At 44.6% G+C, this 17,407-nt stretch overlaps 1 protein-coding gene across 3 annotated transcripts in view; it reads left to right on the top strand.

Annotated features, from left to right (window-relative positions):
- Nucleotides 1-17,407, top strand: part of PLD1 (phospholipase D1) — a 64,529-nt gene that overhangs the window by 25,872 nt on the left and 21,250 nt on the right. For 2 of the 3 annotated variants that reach the window (XM_061374817.1, XM_061374816.1), the window contains exons 7-16: nt 3,066-3,124; nt 3,604-3,696; nt 6,229-6,381; nt 7,128-7,277; nt 8,589-8,672; nt 10,396-10,477; nt 13,260-13,370; nt 15,045-15,251; nt 15,928-16,141; nt 17,075-17,188. In XM_061374817.1, the coding sequence (XP_061230801.1) occupies nt 3,066-3,124; nt 3,604-3,696; nt 6,229-6,381; nt 7,128-7,277; nt 8,589-8,672; nt 10,396-10,477; nt 13,260-13,370; nt 15,045-15,251; nt 15,928-16,141; nt 17,075-17,188 (1,267 nt within the window). The remainder of the gene's footprint in view (nt 1-3,065; nt 3,125-3,603; nt 3,697-6,228; nt 6,382-7,127; nt 7,278-8,588; nt 8,673-10,395; nt 10,478-13,259; nt 13,371-15,044; nt 15,252-15,927; nt 16,142-17,074; nt 17,189-17,407) is intronic. The other variant, XM_061374818.1, reaches the window with a different exon arrangement.

The following is a 17,407-nucleotide window of genomic DNA, read 5'->3' on the forward strand; positions in this document are numbered from 1 at the left end:
GGCATTTGGATCTGCAGACATTGCAAAGGTCCCCACCCAACCCTTCAGTATTTTTAGTTATTGCACTTGAACTTTAGCATGTTTGTTTTTCTTCATTTATCTTTAGTGTAAGCCAATTCTTTAGTGTATGGAATAGCTGGCATCTTCTGCTGAGCACCATTGCTCTGAAGAGCGGTGTAATTCCATTTTATTGCTAGCCACAGGTGCTAAGGAACTCTGTGGGGTTTTAGACCCAATAATTTAAAAACAAGAGTCAAAATGAAAACAAAACGTAGAGCTGCTGAATTCTTCCTGAAACACAGATACTCTGTGCAGTTCTTCCTTACACAGATCGTGCATGCTCAACATTGCTGGCGGAAAGGGATGGTTTAAAACCGTGGCTTGTGCACCTTGCAGCTGGTTCTTCACCTTTCATAGCCTGTCTTTCTGCAGCTGATCACTCCTGCCTGCCTCTTTTATAATTATTATCTTCTTTATTGCTATGACAATGTCATTGAAGCTGCATTCTCTGGGCCTTATCTCATACTTCAAATATTCTGCTGCCAATTGCTCTGAAACCAGAGTGGGATGCCAGCTCCCCAGGGAGGCAGCTGGGCAGCACAGGAATTCAGATGTGAGGAAGATGAAAGCGCTTCACCGCTCTGCATTCCCCTCTCGGTTGTTCTGTGAATGATGAGCACCTCGGATGAAAGGCACTGTGACAGTAAAAATAGCTAATGTGGCAATAATAATAATAATAAATCATTTGATCAGATATGTTCCACTGCACTGAGGACTCTTCCTTCTAACTGGCGGAATTTATTTATGGGTGGTTTTGTACTTTTACAAACCAACGCTTCTAATTGGTGCTGCCTGATGAACATGTTGGATGGGCTCCTGTCATCATCCTTGCCATTTTAAAGACTCCTTGGCTGGAGAGCAGGTTGCTGCGCTGCCAGACAGTCTTTTTCATTTTAATGTAGTGGTAGTTCTGTTTCTGTGAGTAATTTTTTCTCCTGTTTTTTCTCTTTGCTTCTTTGAGAACGATTACTTCTCTGCGTGCAGTGCTCCTCACACGGCTGCCAGCTTTCTGGCTGCAGCCAACGTTTTCAGAGGGCTTTGACAGTCACATGCGGGTGTTTTTTGTGTGCCCACTGTGAGAGAGATGTCTGGTTCACTGATTTGTCTGGTGGGGAATGCCAGCCATTTTCTGAAGAAATGAAGGTGGCCTGAGACTTTACTTGGGACCTCTGATAAGAGCTTGTAGGATACACTATGTTTTCAGGTGCTCCCCATCCCCAAGCATCACTGCAGAAACAGCTGAAATGTTTTTATTGTCACACCAGGTGCTTTTCCAGAGAGTGTAATAGGTGAGGTGATAGCAAGATTGTTAGTAAAAGCATGGAATAACTTCTTGTAGCCACTTTTGGAAAACAGACACCCAAAAATTAGGGCATTAAATTTGCCTGCTCTGAATAGAGGTTATTTTATGTCCTTGAGCTACTTGGAGGAGAGCAGCAGGTCTTTTGTTCTTCTCCAAAGCTTTATTGATGTGAGAAGTCTGGGAAGGTCCCAGGAGCAGCAAGGCATGAGGAGGAAGGATCTTCTGTCCTACTGCTGCTTCTGGGGGGCAAAAGCAATGGTGTTGGGAAGAGAGCCTGAGCCAGCCTCACCATAACTGCAAGATAGACTTACCCCAAGTTTGCTGGTACTCCTTGTTAAACCTAGTGTTTGAAAATACCTGAGACTTATGGGTCCACCCATGCAATTCCTGTACAAAGTCGTATTTTTCCATTGGGGTCCCCGAGGTGGGTTTGCCAAAGGGCAAGCGACAGTGGCCACCTTGGCCACCCCTTCTCTGGCACCTGAGCTGTTGTGGGGCTGGCCCCAAGGCTGTCTCATGTCCCAGCTGTGGTTAGGAGTGTGGGTTGGATCCTGAAGTTTGATCCCCACAGGCTTCGTTGTCAAAACATGTGTTTTGAGGGTTCTCTCTGGCTTGCTGCCTGACCAAAGGGGAGAGCATCTCCTACCCTCACCCTGCCCTGAGCACCTTTCTGCACTTGGACAATTTTATGAGTAATAAATTACAAGTGTCTGAGTGCAGACAAGCCTCTGCCATGCAAGGCAGCTCCTCAAGGCTGTTCCCCCCCAGTCCTGCACAGGATGCCTGAGGCAAGCATTTCTTCCTGCTAATGGAGCCCAGGGCTAGCAACCAGCAGACTGTCAGGAGTGCCCTGCTGTGCCAAGAAAAGCCTCTTTGGTCAAAATCTCTTAGTGTCCTATTTTTAGAGGTGAATGTAATGGTGCTGTGTTTTCTCACGGGCTTTGCTTGTTGTTACATTCCTCTGCAATCTCTGCTGAAGCAGGAGGAGCCTCAAGGAGGCAGGTTGATGGAATATGCTGGCAAAGCTGACAGTGTGGCACATAGGCTCCCCAGGCTGTGCCCACTGTGGAGATCTGTGCAGACCAGTAGAAGTCATGGAGAGTGCACTTGAACGTGTTCTCCTAACCCACTGTGTCTTTCCTGTGGGTTTTTGGCTTTTGGGACAAGATGGGGCAGTGGCGTTTGTACAGCACTGAGTGGGAATGACCTGCTGCATCTTGGAGGACATTTGTGGGTTGAGGGGCTGAACCCCCATGTGGTGTGTGTCCATGGGGTAGGAGATTCGAAGGGAACAGGATGCTCCCAGCCCTGGGGACATGTGCTCATTCGCTTTCCAGCCTTCCTGTGAGGGTTACTGAAGGGAGGATTCAGGCAGCCAGCCAAGTTCACAGAACACCCCTAAACAGCGTCAAACTTGAGTCCTCGTTTCAGCCAGTGATCCAGGATGGAGGATACTGGTGGGTCCCTGTGATAAACTTGCCTTGATTGTCCTGGTTGTCTGAAACATGTTCTCCAAACCATGTTTAAAATTAGCAAACAAACCAGCCCAGCCAAGCTACGTGGTCATCTTAAAGATGCTTAAGTTACTTCTGCTCAGGATCTTCTGTAGGTTCTGTGTTTATGACTAGTCACTTTGATGAAACAAAGGTTTTTGTGGATTTCAGAGTATGAAAGATGGGGTAATCTCTTTCTCTTTCCCCAGATGGAGTTTGTTGGAGTAAGCCAGTTGTCGTTCATCCATGACCTGGGACCAAAGGGCATGTGAGTTGAGCTCTGTCTTTGGGTTACGATTCACCAAGAACAGGGCTTTATAAGTAAATATTGTTAAAATTAATAGCTTTCTGAAAGCTGACTGGGGAATGTTTTGCCATCTGGATAGAAAAAAAATTATTGATGTTCACACAGAAAATGCTACAACTTTGAGAATGGGCTTTGGGAGCAGGCTGCTCTGAGAGGCGTGGGCTGCAGCTTGTTTCTCCCCTTCCTTCCCTGTGACCTGTAAGCCTGCTTGTTCTTCTGCTTGTGCTATAAAACAGGCCCCTGCATTTCTAAAATCCACATTATTTCCTTTGGGGGGGGGAGGTATTTTTGCCCTTCTACCAGCTTTCAGGGCATGGCAGAGAGGCAGCAGAAGCCATCCCTGTGCTTGGAGGCTGGGGGGCTTCAGCAAGCATCTGAGAGACCCCTGCATTTCCAGGTGAGCCATGCTGCCCATTCTGACTATGTTTCTGTCCTTGCAGAGAAGGGTTCATCATGAAGCGCTCTGGGGGCCATCGCATACCTGGCTTGAACTGCTGTGGCCAAGGGAGGATGTGTTACCGATGGTCCAAAAGGTACTGCTGGAATGGGAAAAGATGGCAATGCTGTGTCATCCTCGGACATACGAAAATGCTCATTTGCCTTTTCCTCCCGGAAAGTCTGTGAGGGAGACCTTTGCTTGTTTACAAACGCCACAGATTTTTCAGGTGAAAGGCTCCCCCCCCCCACACCCTCCTGTGTGGAGGTTAGTGAGGTTTTCTGTTCTGCTTTGGAGATCATAGGAGGGACTGCCATATAGAAAAATTGGAATTCCCTACAGCCCTGAGCTGCCAGAAATAGCAATAATCCTTCAGGCTGTGCCCAGCTTTCCCTGCTGTGGGAGCACCCAGGGGCTCTGCCTTCAGGAGGGGAAGTGACACCACCCTGTCCAGATTCCAGCCCGGTTTTCTGAGCTTCCCTTCCTCAATTTGCAGAAGGAAAAATCAATTAATTCAAACACTGTTTGGACTGCTTTGTAGCTGGATTAAACCACACGTGACCTGTAGCAGCAAGGAGCTCGGTCTGGTGAAATTAACCTTGGAATTAAGTATGCCACCTCTTCCTTATTACTGCAGGTTCTTAAATGCAGGTGTTTTCTTGCTATGTCCCTTCCTGCTGCAGACAGGTGTAACTTACTGTCCCCATCTGTTTACCTTTTGTGTTAGATCTCCGTGTCCCCAGGGGCTGCAATACAGAGAGGCGTGTGCTATGGAGGAGTACGTGCGTTACCAGCTAGCATCCAAAAATCACAAGGGATCCTTCCTGAGCTTGCCCTTCCTGGGCAAATCTTCCCTTTTGAAAAAACAAACAGCACATACCTGCCCTACAGCAACAATTTCTTGGTCTGTAAGAGCTTCCCTGAGCATTATCCACCCTTGGATTTTAGCATCGTCAATGGGCTCTCGTTAATTTTATCTAAAAAAATCCTGTTTTCCAACAAAATATTTTTGCATTCCTGTGAAGAAAGGTTCCTATTTCTTCACAGTCTTTCCAATATTTCTTAATGTCATTTTACAGAAGATGTCTCCAATGAGTGCACAAGGAGATGAAAATGTGACCTCCTTTCAGGTCACATCACTAAATTGTCTACAATTCTTTTTTCTCTTTCTTTTATGGAAATAGCAGCCTATTCCTTGTGATACCCCTCAGTTAACTCTTCCCTGTGTTATGCAGAGCTCAAGCTTTAGTAGAGGCACTAGCATATTCAGCTTGGATGGATCTTGATTTGTCTTTAGTGCCTAAAAATTGGATGGGAGAAGCATTTGAGTGGAATTGTGTGTAGAGTAACACAAGAGGGGCAACAAATGCCTGCCGGGCCTGACAGTGTATGCACCGATAAGCAAGCAAATAACAGGAATATTTCCCAGAGAGGGTTATTTAAGTGAAGGGTTTTAGGACACATCAAGCTGGAGCGGAGCTTCCCCCTCAGCATGAGGCAGACTGCAGCCAGCCTTTTCCCACAACAGCTTTGCTGCAGGCGTTGGGTTTTATATACTCCAAATTCATTTCACTTATTATAGTAGGTTGGGTGGTTTATGGCTATGGGGGCTGTGGAAAGAGATATGGAGGAGGACAGTGGGGTGATGCTGTGAACAGGCATGGTAGGGGCTTCTCTGCATGCAGAGCTGCCTGGGAGAAACAGAAAGGGGAAATGTACCCCATGGTGGTACTGTATGGGCCAAATTAGGGAGAGGGGAGGTATTTTGGCACCAAATGAGAGGCAACGCTGGGATAATTCTTTCAGGGCCCTGAAAAAAATAAAAACTATGGGTTCTGGAGGCAGATGAGGAGCTGAGGCTGTTAAAGGTACAAGAATGAACAGGTTTTTGTGGTGGTTTCTGTTGCTTTGTGTGTTTCTGAGTGTGCAGAAGAATGAGGTGAAAGCTCTGGTGGTGGAAACCTGTGTGGGACAGAGGGGGCCAGTTATCCCAGTGATGCTGAGGGGGATTAAAAATTAGAAATGCCATTCACAGTAAAAAAAATCGTGGGTTTTTTGCAGAGTTGCCTTCAGGCTACAGTATTTAAGTAAAACCTGCCGGTCATCTCTCATCATGTGTTTCTAACAGGATGCCTGTTGCTTGGCAATAAAAGCTTTCCAAAATGCCTTTTTCTGTATCTTTTGATAGCCGTGAAAATGATCCTGACATCATACTTAATGTTAGAAATGTCAACTTCTGTATAGCTTACAAGCTGAATAAAGATCTGGGGTGGAGGAAACCTGTTGCACCTTGCTCTGTGCTGGGTACCTGACTGGGAGGTTTGTGGGCAGGCAGGTTCTCACTGCTCTTGTTAGACAAGGAAATGTATATTTTCAAAGACCTCTGTAAAAAAGGAATCATGTAAATAACTCTAAAAGTCTTCTATTGAATTGAAACTCATTACCCAAGTTCATAAAATAGGCACTTTTCTGCTCTAGAAAACTGAGGGAGCCCCTGGAAAGAGAATTTTACCATTTAGTTGAATGCTATCCTTCCCCTGATAAATTATTTGCACTTGGCCTTTTTTTATGGCTCATGTTTTGAAGAATCACACTGAATGCAAGTTACCTGGTTGCTCTGCCCATACAGGTGGCTGGTGGTGAAGGACTCTTTCCTGCTGTACATGAAGCCAGACTCGGGGGCTATTTCATTTGTCCTGCTGGTGGATAAGGAGTTCAACATTAAGATAGGCCAGAAAGAAACAGAAACGAAATACGGGTTGCAGATCGACAATCTCTCTAGGTAAGAAACACAGACTTTATTTAGGCCCTTTTCAGTTTGCTTTGGCTTTTGTTAAATAGGAATCAATGCTGCTCTCCAAGAGGGGCTAACAAGGTGTGCTGGGTTGACATGGTGCAGCGCAGCTTCCTGCAGGGCTCAGAGCCTGGGCCACTGCTGGTGTGTTTACACCTGCTGGGGATTTAGCCTGTCATGCAGATCATTTCCAATGTCTTAATGAGTCATTTGGAGCCTCAGCTGCTGTTTGTCCATCCTTACGGTTATTTCTCAGGCCTGGGGGTGCGGTGCCTGTTGAGTTGCACAGTCTTGTTTTGCAGCAATTGCGTACAATAATTTTCAAGGTGCTCTGTTCCTTTTATGCTTCAAGCAGGGATGTGTTCTACAACCCAGCTGGGGTATTACCCAAAAGACATGCTAGTTGGGATAAAGTGATATTTAATATTTTGATGGTAGCGTACAGTCTAAATTCATCTTTTCAAAAATATGGCATTAGCTAGATCCTCTGAGCTAAGATGATGCTGTTAATTGTATTTATTTTATGCTTGGCAGTGCAATCCTGTGGTAGTCACTCAGGGCAGCTCAGTGCTGATGTATTCTTCAACAAACAGAACAACAAATCAAAATCCTTTTTGCTTAAATAAAATATGACAAATACATGTGTGTTTATCAATGTGCATAGGCAGTGAGGAGCAGCCCAATTAAATATACATGGCTTCAGCATCCTGCCTTATCCGTCGTCTGTTTTACAGGTCATTGATTTTGAAGTGTAACAGCTACAGACACGCCCAGTGGTGGAGGCAGGGCATTGACGAGTTTATTCGGAAGCACGGCAAGGACTTCCTCACAGAGCACCGCTTCGGGTCTTATGCAGCTGTGCGGGAGAACACACTGGCCAAGTGGTGAGGACTGCGGCGAGGCTGTGACCAGCTCAGTGCCCTGGGTACTGTTACCTGCAGCAGGAACAGCACGCACCTGCCTGCGGTACCATCTGCCTGATGGGTAGAGCTGTTAGTGCTCAGTAGCTGTACAGACTGATGATAATTAGACAAGTGGCAAAATAAATGAGGTTTCTTCCCCCAGGAATGGAACAGCAGTACTGGTGACAGGAGTGCTTCGGTCCTGTTACAACTTTGCATTGCAGCTAAATGCATTTTTTAACATCAGGTTGCATTTGAATATGAACATTTGTTATTGTAAGGATAAAAATGGTATCTTGATGCACATATAATTGGCAGAATGCTTATGAGTTAAAACCACAATTGATACTTCATCAGAAGATATTCCTGGCTTCAATTTTATCGCAGTTTCTAATTCTAGAAATCCTACTTTCTAAGGGGTTAGGTTTTTGTTCTCTGGGTTATAAACTCATAGTAACATAGGTGCTGTTGAAAACCTCTGCCTCTTTGGCCACTCCCTTCTCCATAGCTCCCTCCCAAAGCTGCTGTGCTGCAGCCTGTCTTGCCTGTGCTCCTCTGTAACCAATCATCTCTTCATGTCCTTCATGCTCTGAATTGCAAGATTTGTCCTTCTTGCTACATTGGCGAGGCTGATTCTCATTCTGTAGCACAACATTGCCTTTCCAGGCACCACAAAAGTGTTCTAGTGCAAACATCACTCATTGGGTGAAGAGCATAATCAGAGTCTGGTCTTGCAGACTGGCTTTGCAATGAAAGAAAATCGGCAAAAGCAAATTTGGGTATAGTCTAAGGGTGACTGGGCTTCATGCCAAAACAATCACACAAGAAATGCATCCATCCACAGTGTAACCTGCTTGCACTAAGCCATTCCCAGAATAACCTCAAAAACTGGGTTCTAGTTAAAAGCAAATCCTTGTGGTGGTCTCATTGCAGCTTCTGCCTTGCAGCAACTACTGCACAAGTTGTTCCTGTAAACCTAAACGCACACCACTCCACCATCCTCTCCTGAGAGCCCTACCTAGCTCACACATCAAGCAAACCCCAAGAATATTGTCTGCGGTTCGCAGAAGTACCAACTGGCACTTAATAATCTCTTATTATGCTGTTTCATTAAGCCACTAATGGCAGCATGAAGCTCTCCCTGCATGCTGCCCTGATTTTTTAAATTAAATTTGTGTTTTCTTCTGAGAAGAGAATATAAATGGCATTACACAGAAGCCCATCAGTCTTCAGCTGTGGACTTTGTTTAATGGAGTGGGAGGAAACAAATCTATGTGCTGTTTGCTTTTACAGGTATGTAAACGCCAAGTGGTACTTTGAAGATGTCGCAAATGCCATGGAAGCTGCTAAGGAAGAAATTTTCATCACAGATTGGTGGTTTGTACTTACGTAATTTGGATGTTGACCAGCTGCCTCTCTTGGGATGTTCCCAACAATGCGGCACTGTTGGGAGGCCCTACAGTATGGCAACTAGCCGTGCAGCCAGATGGTTTGGCAGCACACCCAAACATCTCCTTGTGTTGTATTCAAAGGCCTTTTCAGGAAGGTTGGCAGCAAAAGTGCATGCTTGAAATCAACAGCTTGGTTGTCTCCTTCCAGGGAAAGGCCTGAAACTGCATGAAGGCACCACCTGAACTGCAAATGTTATGGCTTGAGGTGCTCATCAGGAGTGTAAATTGCTGCAAAGCCCAGGGGCACAGTTTTTTTTCAGTGTTTAAGGGAACAGACCGTAGATGCTCAAACACCTCTGATAGTGCTCTTCCCATAGGATCCTGCGTGGGATCTTTCAGCACCTCCTTGCTGTTTTGGAAAGCCTTATACCAGCATCTTGGGAGGGGTGTGATTTTGCTTTGCTCTTAAATGAGCCATGCAATGTAGGGGGAGTTTTGTCACCCCTTTGGAGCTATGTGGCTGCTTAAGAACATGGCTCTGCCAGCTTCTTAACTAGCAATTCAGTATGTTTATGTAATGCTCTGGTTCCTGTCTGAGGCAGGAACTCACAGGCTTGGGGCAGAGTTTCTTGGCTGGATGCTGGCTGTGTCTTGCCTTTGGGGAAGTTAATCTGGCTGAGCCAGGCTGGATCTTGTGGATGGGATGGTAGGGCAGGCTGCCAGGATATGGCTCAGACATCCTCTAACTTTGGTCACATTTCTGTGCTCATCTTTGTCCACCTGTAAAATGAACTTCTTGCTACTAAGCCACTGACAATTGGAACTGGGAGGATTTGTTCTTAGGTGGCAATTACTATGTGAAAATTAAATACAAGGTCAGCATTTACATGGGTAAACCCGTTTCCTAACATGACCACATATAAACCCAATGCTACTGCATCCCCATGTGCAGCGTCAGGTCACAATGCAAGAGCACAGCATTTCAGACCCAGCACGTTTGCTTAATGTTTTGTTCAGACAATTGTTAATGTATTTTAGAATTCCAAAACTTATTTGAAACTTGGATTTTAAGATACAAAATCCTGTTGTCAGAAGCATGTTTTTAGGGTGTAGCTACATGCTCTATCCAAGCACAAGTTCTCATGCTCAATACAAAAGTAAAAGAATGAAGTTCTGTCACCTTGCTTTGCAGGAGTTAGAGGAGACTGCTCAATTATTCCCTGTATTCCTTAAAGCTATGAATCAGTAAATTGTCCTTTTGAGAGATCATATTGCTTTGTCTTTAGGCAGCAGGGAAAATCCAGCACAAATCTATGCTACTTCAGATAGCCTAAGTGCCAGGAGTAGTGAAATTCTACCTTATTTTTATGCCTATATGTTTCTTTCAAATCTATCTTGGGCTTTTCTTTCATTGCATCTTTCTTTTATAGAGTCCAAGTTTCCTGACTTTTACATCACTGTTAAGACTGGTCTCAGGGGTTGTTGGATACTAAGGTGAATGTGCTGGACACACCCCCTGCCCTCTGTAATGCTCTGTTATTAAAATACAAAGAGCATGGTGTGGAGAATCTATCACTCTGGGACATGAGCGTTCGCATCCATTTTATATCAACTTTGATTTCTGTGCTTCCCAAGATGATTATTTAGGCCAGTGCTTTGTTTGCAGACTGCACATGACGTGGTTTTTTCCACCCTTTTTTTTTTATTAGGCTCAGCCCAGAAATCTTCATGAAACGACCAGTTGTGGAAGGAAATCGCTGGCGGCTGGACTGTATCCTCAAGCGGAAAGCAGTAAGTGAGCTCCAGCTGCAACCTTTACCCTGCAGAAAACCCCATATGCCCACACAGTTACAGGATCATAGTGGACTGGAGTGTTTGCACCATTTATTTTGGTGGAGATGAGAGTTAAAGCTGGCCAAGCCTCATTTCAGATGGCCTGTTTTGATTTGCTCCCCCCATTTGGGTTTGGAAGAGCTTGGAGGCTATAGGGTAGATCTCTGATTGCTCCTTTGAGTCCTCAGGTTTGGGTCATTTCAGTATTGCATTATGGCTGCCCCAGCTCCTGTTGCTGTCCGGTGCTGTCCACGTGGCATATGTAATTGAGAGGTACAGGAAAGACTAAATGCTTTGTGGTGGTTCTTGGTAGATGTTTTGTACGTTGCTGTGTTGTGCAGATCCTTTCTGTTGTTACCATGTGTTGTGTGTCTGTGCTGCAGCTGTCAGTCCAACAAGAAAATCAGGGTGTCATTAGCAAAAAGTCACTCGGTATCATTCAGAGGTTCATGCTATCTCATGATAGCTACCTCATTGGGTTTTCCATACCTGACAGATTGCAGAGGTCCTTGCTAAAACTAAACACCAAAGAACTGGTGTTCTGGCTGTTCACTCATTATTCCTTGTTGTAGTAAAGAAGTGCCTGTTGACATTAAACTTCATCCTGATGTTTTCCAGCCCCATTATCCCCTGGTGGAGTCCCTCTTGCTTTCATCCAGCCTGGGCTGTGCTGCCCAAAGCTCTTCATGCTATAGCTCTTTGCTACCATCAGTAATAGTAAATGCTAGTGCAGCATATAAGGCCAAAGCCTGAAGAGTTTTTGTGTTGTTTTTATTTAGAGGGATAACTTCTGGTTAGAAAATGCTTTATTCTTTTGGTAGTTGTTCTTTACTATTTGTATGTCTACTGGTTTTCTTTGTTCCTACCCATCCCTTCCTGTATTCTCGCGGCTCTTGTGGCCACTAAGGTGAGGCAGATCAGCTGTGTCCTCCCTCCCTGTCCCTTCCCAGGTGGCAACTGGTTATGAGGGCCCTGGTGCATTGCTATGGAGAAGAAAAGTGAGGAAAGGGCTTCAGCAAAGCAGGAGGAAAAGAAAGTGTACAAATACAGGCATCATCATGTTCCCCAGAGCTGGACTGTGGTGGTCAGCTTATTTACAGGAATGTGATAAATATGGCTCGGAGACTAGGACTTCTACTTGCATTGCTGTGTATCTGAGTTAATACATGCTTGTGTTAAGTAAGCAAATGCTTACTGTATAAACTTGATAAGGCTTTTTTCCATCTGTTTTAATTTTTCCTCTCCTGTTCCTCGAGAAACGCTCAGACCTGCAGTTGACCTGATGCCTTTCCTGGCTCTCTTGGTCAGCTTTGTGCTGTTACATGCTTTTTTCATCTCAGTGAACAGTTCATTTTGTTGCTGGTTGTACTCTGCTTTCCAGTAACGCATCTGGATCCAGACTGTAGAGAACATGTTTCATAGAGCCAAATGAGGCAGACAGAGAATCCAAGTGTGAGGTGTTTATGAATGTGAGCTCTACTTCAGTTGTTCACCCAATCTGTGATAACACCAGTGCTAGGAATGGTAGTTTGCTCCATGTAAGCAGTGAGTCAGAAAGCAAAGCACAGATGGGAAGACTCTTGAACTCTTGGTGTGGTAGAAGGGCAGGATTCCAGGTGGACAAGCTGAATTAGTCCTTGGCACCCTGCCTTTCCAGACAAGCGCAGTCCTCACCCCTCCACATGCCTATTAAAAAATAGAATGTTTTTTGTGTCTGTTGTTGATTTGGAAGTAGTCATTTTCTGGCAAATGAAACATGGCCACGGGGCATGCCCACTGGGTGGAAGAGTTTATCTTTGTCATATTGACATGATTTTCCTATAAATACCTTGTAAGAGAGAGGAGTGTTCTAAGGTTAGTTTCTGGAAATACTTACCAGCTCTTTCACTTGTGGCATTTCTTTGACTTGACAGGAGGGTCAGCAAGTTGGTGTCTATGTACGTGGTAAGGCTGTCCTTTATGCATGTATGGTGCTGCCTTGGAGTTCTCTGGGTGCAGTGGAGAGCAGAATAACATCCACAATTTGGAGACTGCCTAAGCTCTCTCAGAAGCAGCTTTACGGGAATAGGAACTTAAAAGGTTGTGGGAAATTTCAGCTGGCAAACTCCACTGCAGGATTTTAAACCACAATGATTTATGGCTACTGAAGGTGTCCCAGTGTGTGACCAGGGTGTGCTGAGGTTTGGGAAGTACTAGGAAGTTTTAAAAGTGCTTTAACAAGCATCCTTAGAAATCCTACTGTGGTTATCATTCGGGTCACTAAAACACCTTCCTTGTAGCACTGCTCATTGTACTCCAGCAGCTTGTTTAGCTCTGCCACCAGAAAGAATTTGTTTACTGGCATTGAGCTGGTTGCATCCCCTTCAGGAGAGAGGAGTCCATATGACTGCACTGGTATTGTTGTCCTGCAGAAGATTTTAACTGCAAGCAAACCCCAGGGCAACATGAAGCAGCAGAAAACTGAGCTTCAGTGGATGTGTGCCACATGATTAAATGTGGAGTGAATCATGTTTGCAAAATCTTACCTCAAAGGAAGTTTAAAAGGGGATACTGTAAGAGTGACCTCTTGATGGGTTTTGGCATAGCTCAGCTCTTGAATCCAGCTACTGAGCTGGGGGGCTTTCCTGAGAAGTATGGGTCCTTGCATGCTGTGGGGTCACCATGGTTTCTCCTCACTTTGGAATTGAACTGTATTCATTCATATACCTGCATAGCATGTTTTTCTGTTCATTTCTGACAGCAACAAGGGGTGAGGATTTTTGTGATGCTGTACAAAGAGGTGGAGCTTGCCCTAGGTATCAACAGTGAATATAGCAAGCGGACGCTTATGCGCCTCCATCCAAACATTAAGGTAATTCTGCATTGAGCAGCTGTATGAAAGACATTTGCATTTGTTTGTTCTTGATAGTGCTGACCCTCACACTGAAATGTGTGAACTGGTACAGTGGTAATAGTCTGAGAAGACATAGAGCAATTAGCACATCTGGCAACTTCAATTCTTTAGTTTATAACTGAATATAAAATTGCTTAGTTTAGACTTGCCAAAGCAGCTATTCATCTGATTTACAAGAAACATATTTCATGTGAGAAGCTAATAGGGTTACATCAAATGGAAAGTTACAATTTGAGAATGTCTCATTTCAGCATTTCTGTTCAAATGTGGATGACAAGAGTCAACGCTGGTTGTTTAAGTTCTCATCATAGAATCGTAGAATAGTTAGGATCGGAAAGCACCTTAAGATCATCTAGTTCCAACCCCCCTGCCATGGGCAGGGACATCCATAGGAAAATACCCAGTACCAGCAGATCTCTGGCAGTACCAGCAGCCTCCAGGTCCACCTGGGCAGGGGCCAAGGGGGCTCAGCATTCTGCATGTGCTACTAACAGAAAGGCACTCCAAAGAATGGCAGCACAGGTGATGGCTAAGGAGTCACGCCAGCAGGCCAGGTGAGCTCTCACCCACAGCACTGTGTCCTGCTGCATGATGGAGCTTATGAACAATAAATGCACACTGGAGCAGGTACAGGAAGACGATCAGGTCTTCTCAGAGGACCTGAGGACTTGTTCAGCCAGTCAGGGAATGGATGAGTACACGATATGAGTGTATACTGTCAACAGTGTGGACAATCATAAATGAACAGCATTGCACTGTCCTGTGCTGTTACTCTGCTGTGCTGCCACCAAGGGGAAAATGAGTTCTGGCAGACAAACCAGTAAGTAAGGCTAGATCTAGTCCCTTGAAATCAGAGACATACATTTTAATGAGTAATAAGATATATGTTATGCATAAGGGTGGCTAACAAACTGCTAGAATAATAGATTTATTGTCACTTGATCAGTTGTCACAGTGAAGGGAAGCATCCATTCACTGTCATCTTCTCAGCAAGACTGGAAGGTGTAACTAGAAGATACATACTAGCTGTGTAACAGGTTTTGGGAGCAGCCAGGTGAAACTCTGTACCTTTTTTTTCCCAGGAAGCTGGTCTAATGGCTCTAACAAAATATATATACTGTATGCTTAGGTACAGAAATGACTTTGTCATAAACATGTGTCAGAAAGAACCTCATAAAGAAATGCCAGGCAACTTGCTGGGGAAAAAAACAGCCAACTTCTCATTTTACTTATGTAGCAGCAACAACCAAAGTAGTGAGTCAGATCACCAATATGTTGTTTCCTTTAGGAGCAGGCTTGTGTTTGAAAGCTCAGCTATTACAACTCTACTGAAAGCATGATTTTAGTTGTTGCTGTTAAGTTCCCTTGACCCTTGTGCTCTTGTGAACACTATTGCTATCCCAACATCAGTGACAATTGCTGCTTGGGAATACTTACATTATGGGGAAGCACCTGCCTGCCAGTAAGGCTGAGCCCAAGAAATGGGGGAGTCCTGTATCTTGAGTAATTAAGCAGTCTGTGTGGTTGCATCTTTAAAAACTCCAGTGTCTCCCCATCAACCCCAGCAGCCAAAACCAAGCTGGGCAGCTCTGGCTGGAGGGATGCAAATTGAGTGCTGACTTTTCTCACTAGGTGATGAGACACCCAGACCATGTGTCTTCCTCCGTGTACCTCTGGGCCCACCACGAGAAGCTTGTCATTGTTGACCAGTCTGTGGCATTTGTGGGTGGCATTGACTTGGCATATGGCAGGTGGGATGACGACGAGCACCGCCTGACAGATGTGGGCAGCGTGAAGCGAATGGTGGCAGTGAAGTCGGTGTCAGCAACTAACCTGACAGTAAGTGAGCTTGCTCCAGCTGGTGGCCATGCTCAACATCTGTGTGTCAGGTTTGCGGTGGGAGTAAACAAGCCTTGTCCTCTTCTGAGCATAGGGCTGGGTTTAGGAGATTTAACGAGGCATAGTAGTGGGAAGAAGGAAGTGTCTGAGCATTGAATGACTCCTGAGGGCTCGATGCTGGCCAGCTGTTATTAGGGCACATAAACAAATAGCTGAGCTTCTGGAGCTTGGAGCAGCAGTTACAGTTTGAAGGCTGCTTTCATACTCAGACTGCTATAAATGCATGGTAAGCATTTGCAGAGTGCCCTGAACTCCTGGATACTTGGCCCTTGGCAGGTGCCTTGTTTGCTGAACTCTCTGCTAACCTGAGTCTGTATGTAACAGCATATCTCTAAAACTTCAGAGGGGTTTAGGTTTATGGGAATTTTAAGGGGGAGTAATAATCTAGAGTAAATTTATGGAATCAAATACTGCTAGTAATACTGGGTTGTTCTGTTGAGTGCCTCCTCAGTACAGACTCTCTCTCAAAAGCATTCCTAGTTCTCACTGACATATGTCCTTGTCACAGGGCAAAATTTGGCTCATGGTTGTTTGAGTATTGATATTACATGATAATCTGTAATTAAAGGATAACCTGTCCAGACATCACCTGCAACAATGTTTTGTGTCTTTTAAGTCTGCAGCAGAATCTGAACATGTCCCCCTGCAGTCACAAGCTCTGTGCCCTGAAAGCCCCTTGTTCCAGAGAAACATTGATGATGCCCCAGACACATCAAAAATGAAAGGAGTAGGAAAACCCAAAAAGTTTTCAAGGTTCAGTATTTACAAGCACCTCCACAAACACAGCATGCACCATGCTGACAGCGTCAGCAGCATCGACAGTGAATCAAGTAAGTAATGTTTTTTAACTAAACAACATAAATAAAGTGTGAGTGGAGGTGGGTGGGTGCCTGTGCGTGGAGATTCACATAATTTCTAGGGTAACGTGTTCTTTTGTAAGGAAGGAAAGTTGATGAATTTCTTGACTATCTGAATAATAACTGTGTTGTCAATACGTAAATTTGTGTCACTGCAAAACATACAGGGGAAGTTTTGATTTGAGTTTCATTAATTAGCAATTGTCATAAGCCATCAGATGACATGGTGTAGTGTACATGATACCTAATGTTTATATGGTTGGAAAATTGAGAATTAACTCTTTCATTTTTCAACTTGGGTTTATTATAACAAGCAAAACAGTTTCTGAATATGATTATCTCTCATAAGCCAGTGTTGCCTAGGTTTAAATCAATTCACTTAAATGCAAGTATTCACACTTCACCTGCTTACTAGAGAGGAGATACTGTTCAACAGTTGAATATTTGAATGCAGCTTTTAATTCTCCACATTAAAAACCACTTCAGAGCTAAAATTATGTTTTATTCTTGACATTTGTTCTAGCATGAAGTACTTCCTGAAATCTGTTCCTGAAGTCCTCAGTTCTTACAGCTGTGTATTTGTTGTGGTGGGAACCTACCTGAGTTTCCACCAACCCCTCCAGATCTTCCTCCTGCCTCTGGCCAGAGGAGGCCTTGGTGGAGCCCTGTTTGCCTTGGTTGCAGTTGGCTCAGGACATAGCAATGGCTTCACTGCTTCAATATATCTGGTTTAAAACCAGCTAGATCTTGAATTTGGTCTTTTGCCTATTGGTCACTTGTAGTTTCAGCAAACTGACATCTTGTTTGAGCTCCTGACATGCAAGGTGTCTTCAGACAGGATCAGGCACCAATGTAGTTGGTTGACATGTGTTTTTGCCATGAATAGAGCATCTCGACTTCCTGCAGGTTACTGTAACTCCACTAGAAGTCAGCCAAATATAATCCAGAGTTTAAAGCCCCATCTGAAAATCTTCCATCACCACAGTGAATCCAAACAGGGGCTCACAGAGCCTCGGGAGGGTAAGTGCAGGGAGGCAGAGGTGCCTTCAGGCTTTAGCTGCTGATGTGCTTATGTTGTAACTATGGTGAGAGTTAGGTTGAGTGCCAGGATCAGCCTTTGCTGCTTGTTGATTTCCCAGCACCTTTAGCACCCCTCTGAGGACATCCTGGCAGAGTCTTCTCCAGAAGCTACAAAAACTGCAGCATAAATAAATAATAATTACAAAAAAACAAAAAAAA

Source organism: Neopsephotus bourkii, unplaced genomic scaffold (assembly GCF_033783945.1).
Source record: "Neopsephotus bourkii isolate Nb327-2 ecotype Australia unplaced genomic scaffold, CSIRO-AGI_Nbou_v1 NB_1654, whole genome shotgun sequence".
Classification (NCBI taxonomy): domain Eukaryota; kingdom Metazoa; phylum Chordata; class Aves; order Psittaciformes; family Psittacidae; genus Neopsephotus; species Neopsephotus bourkii.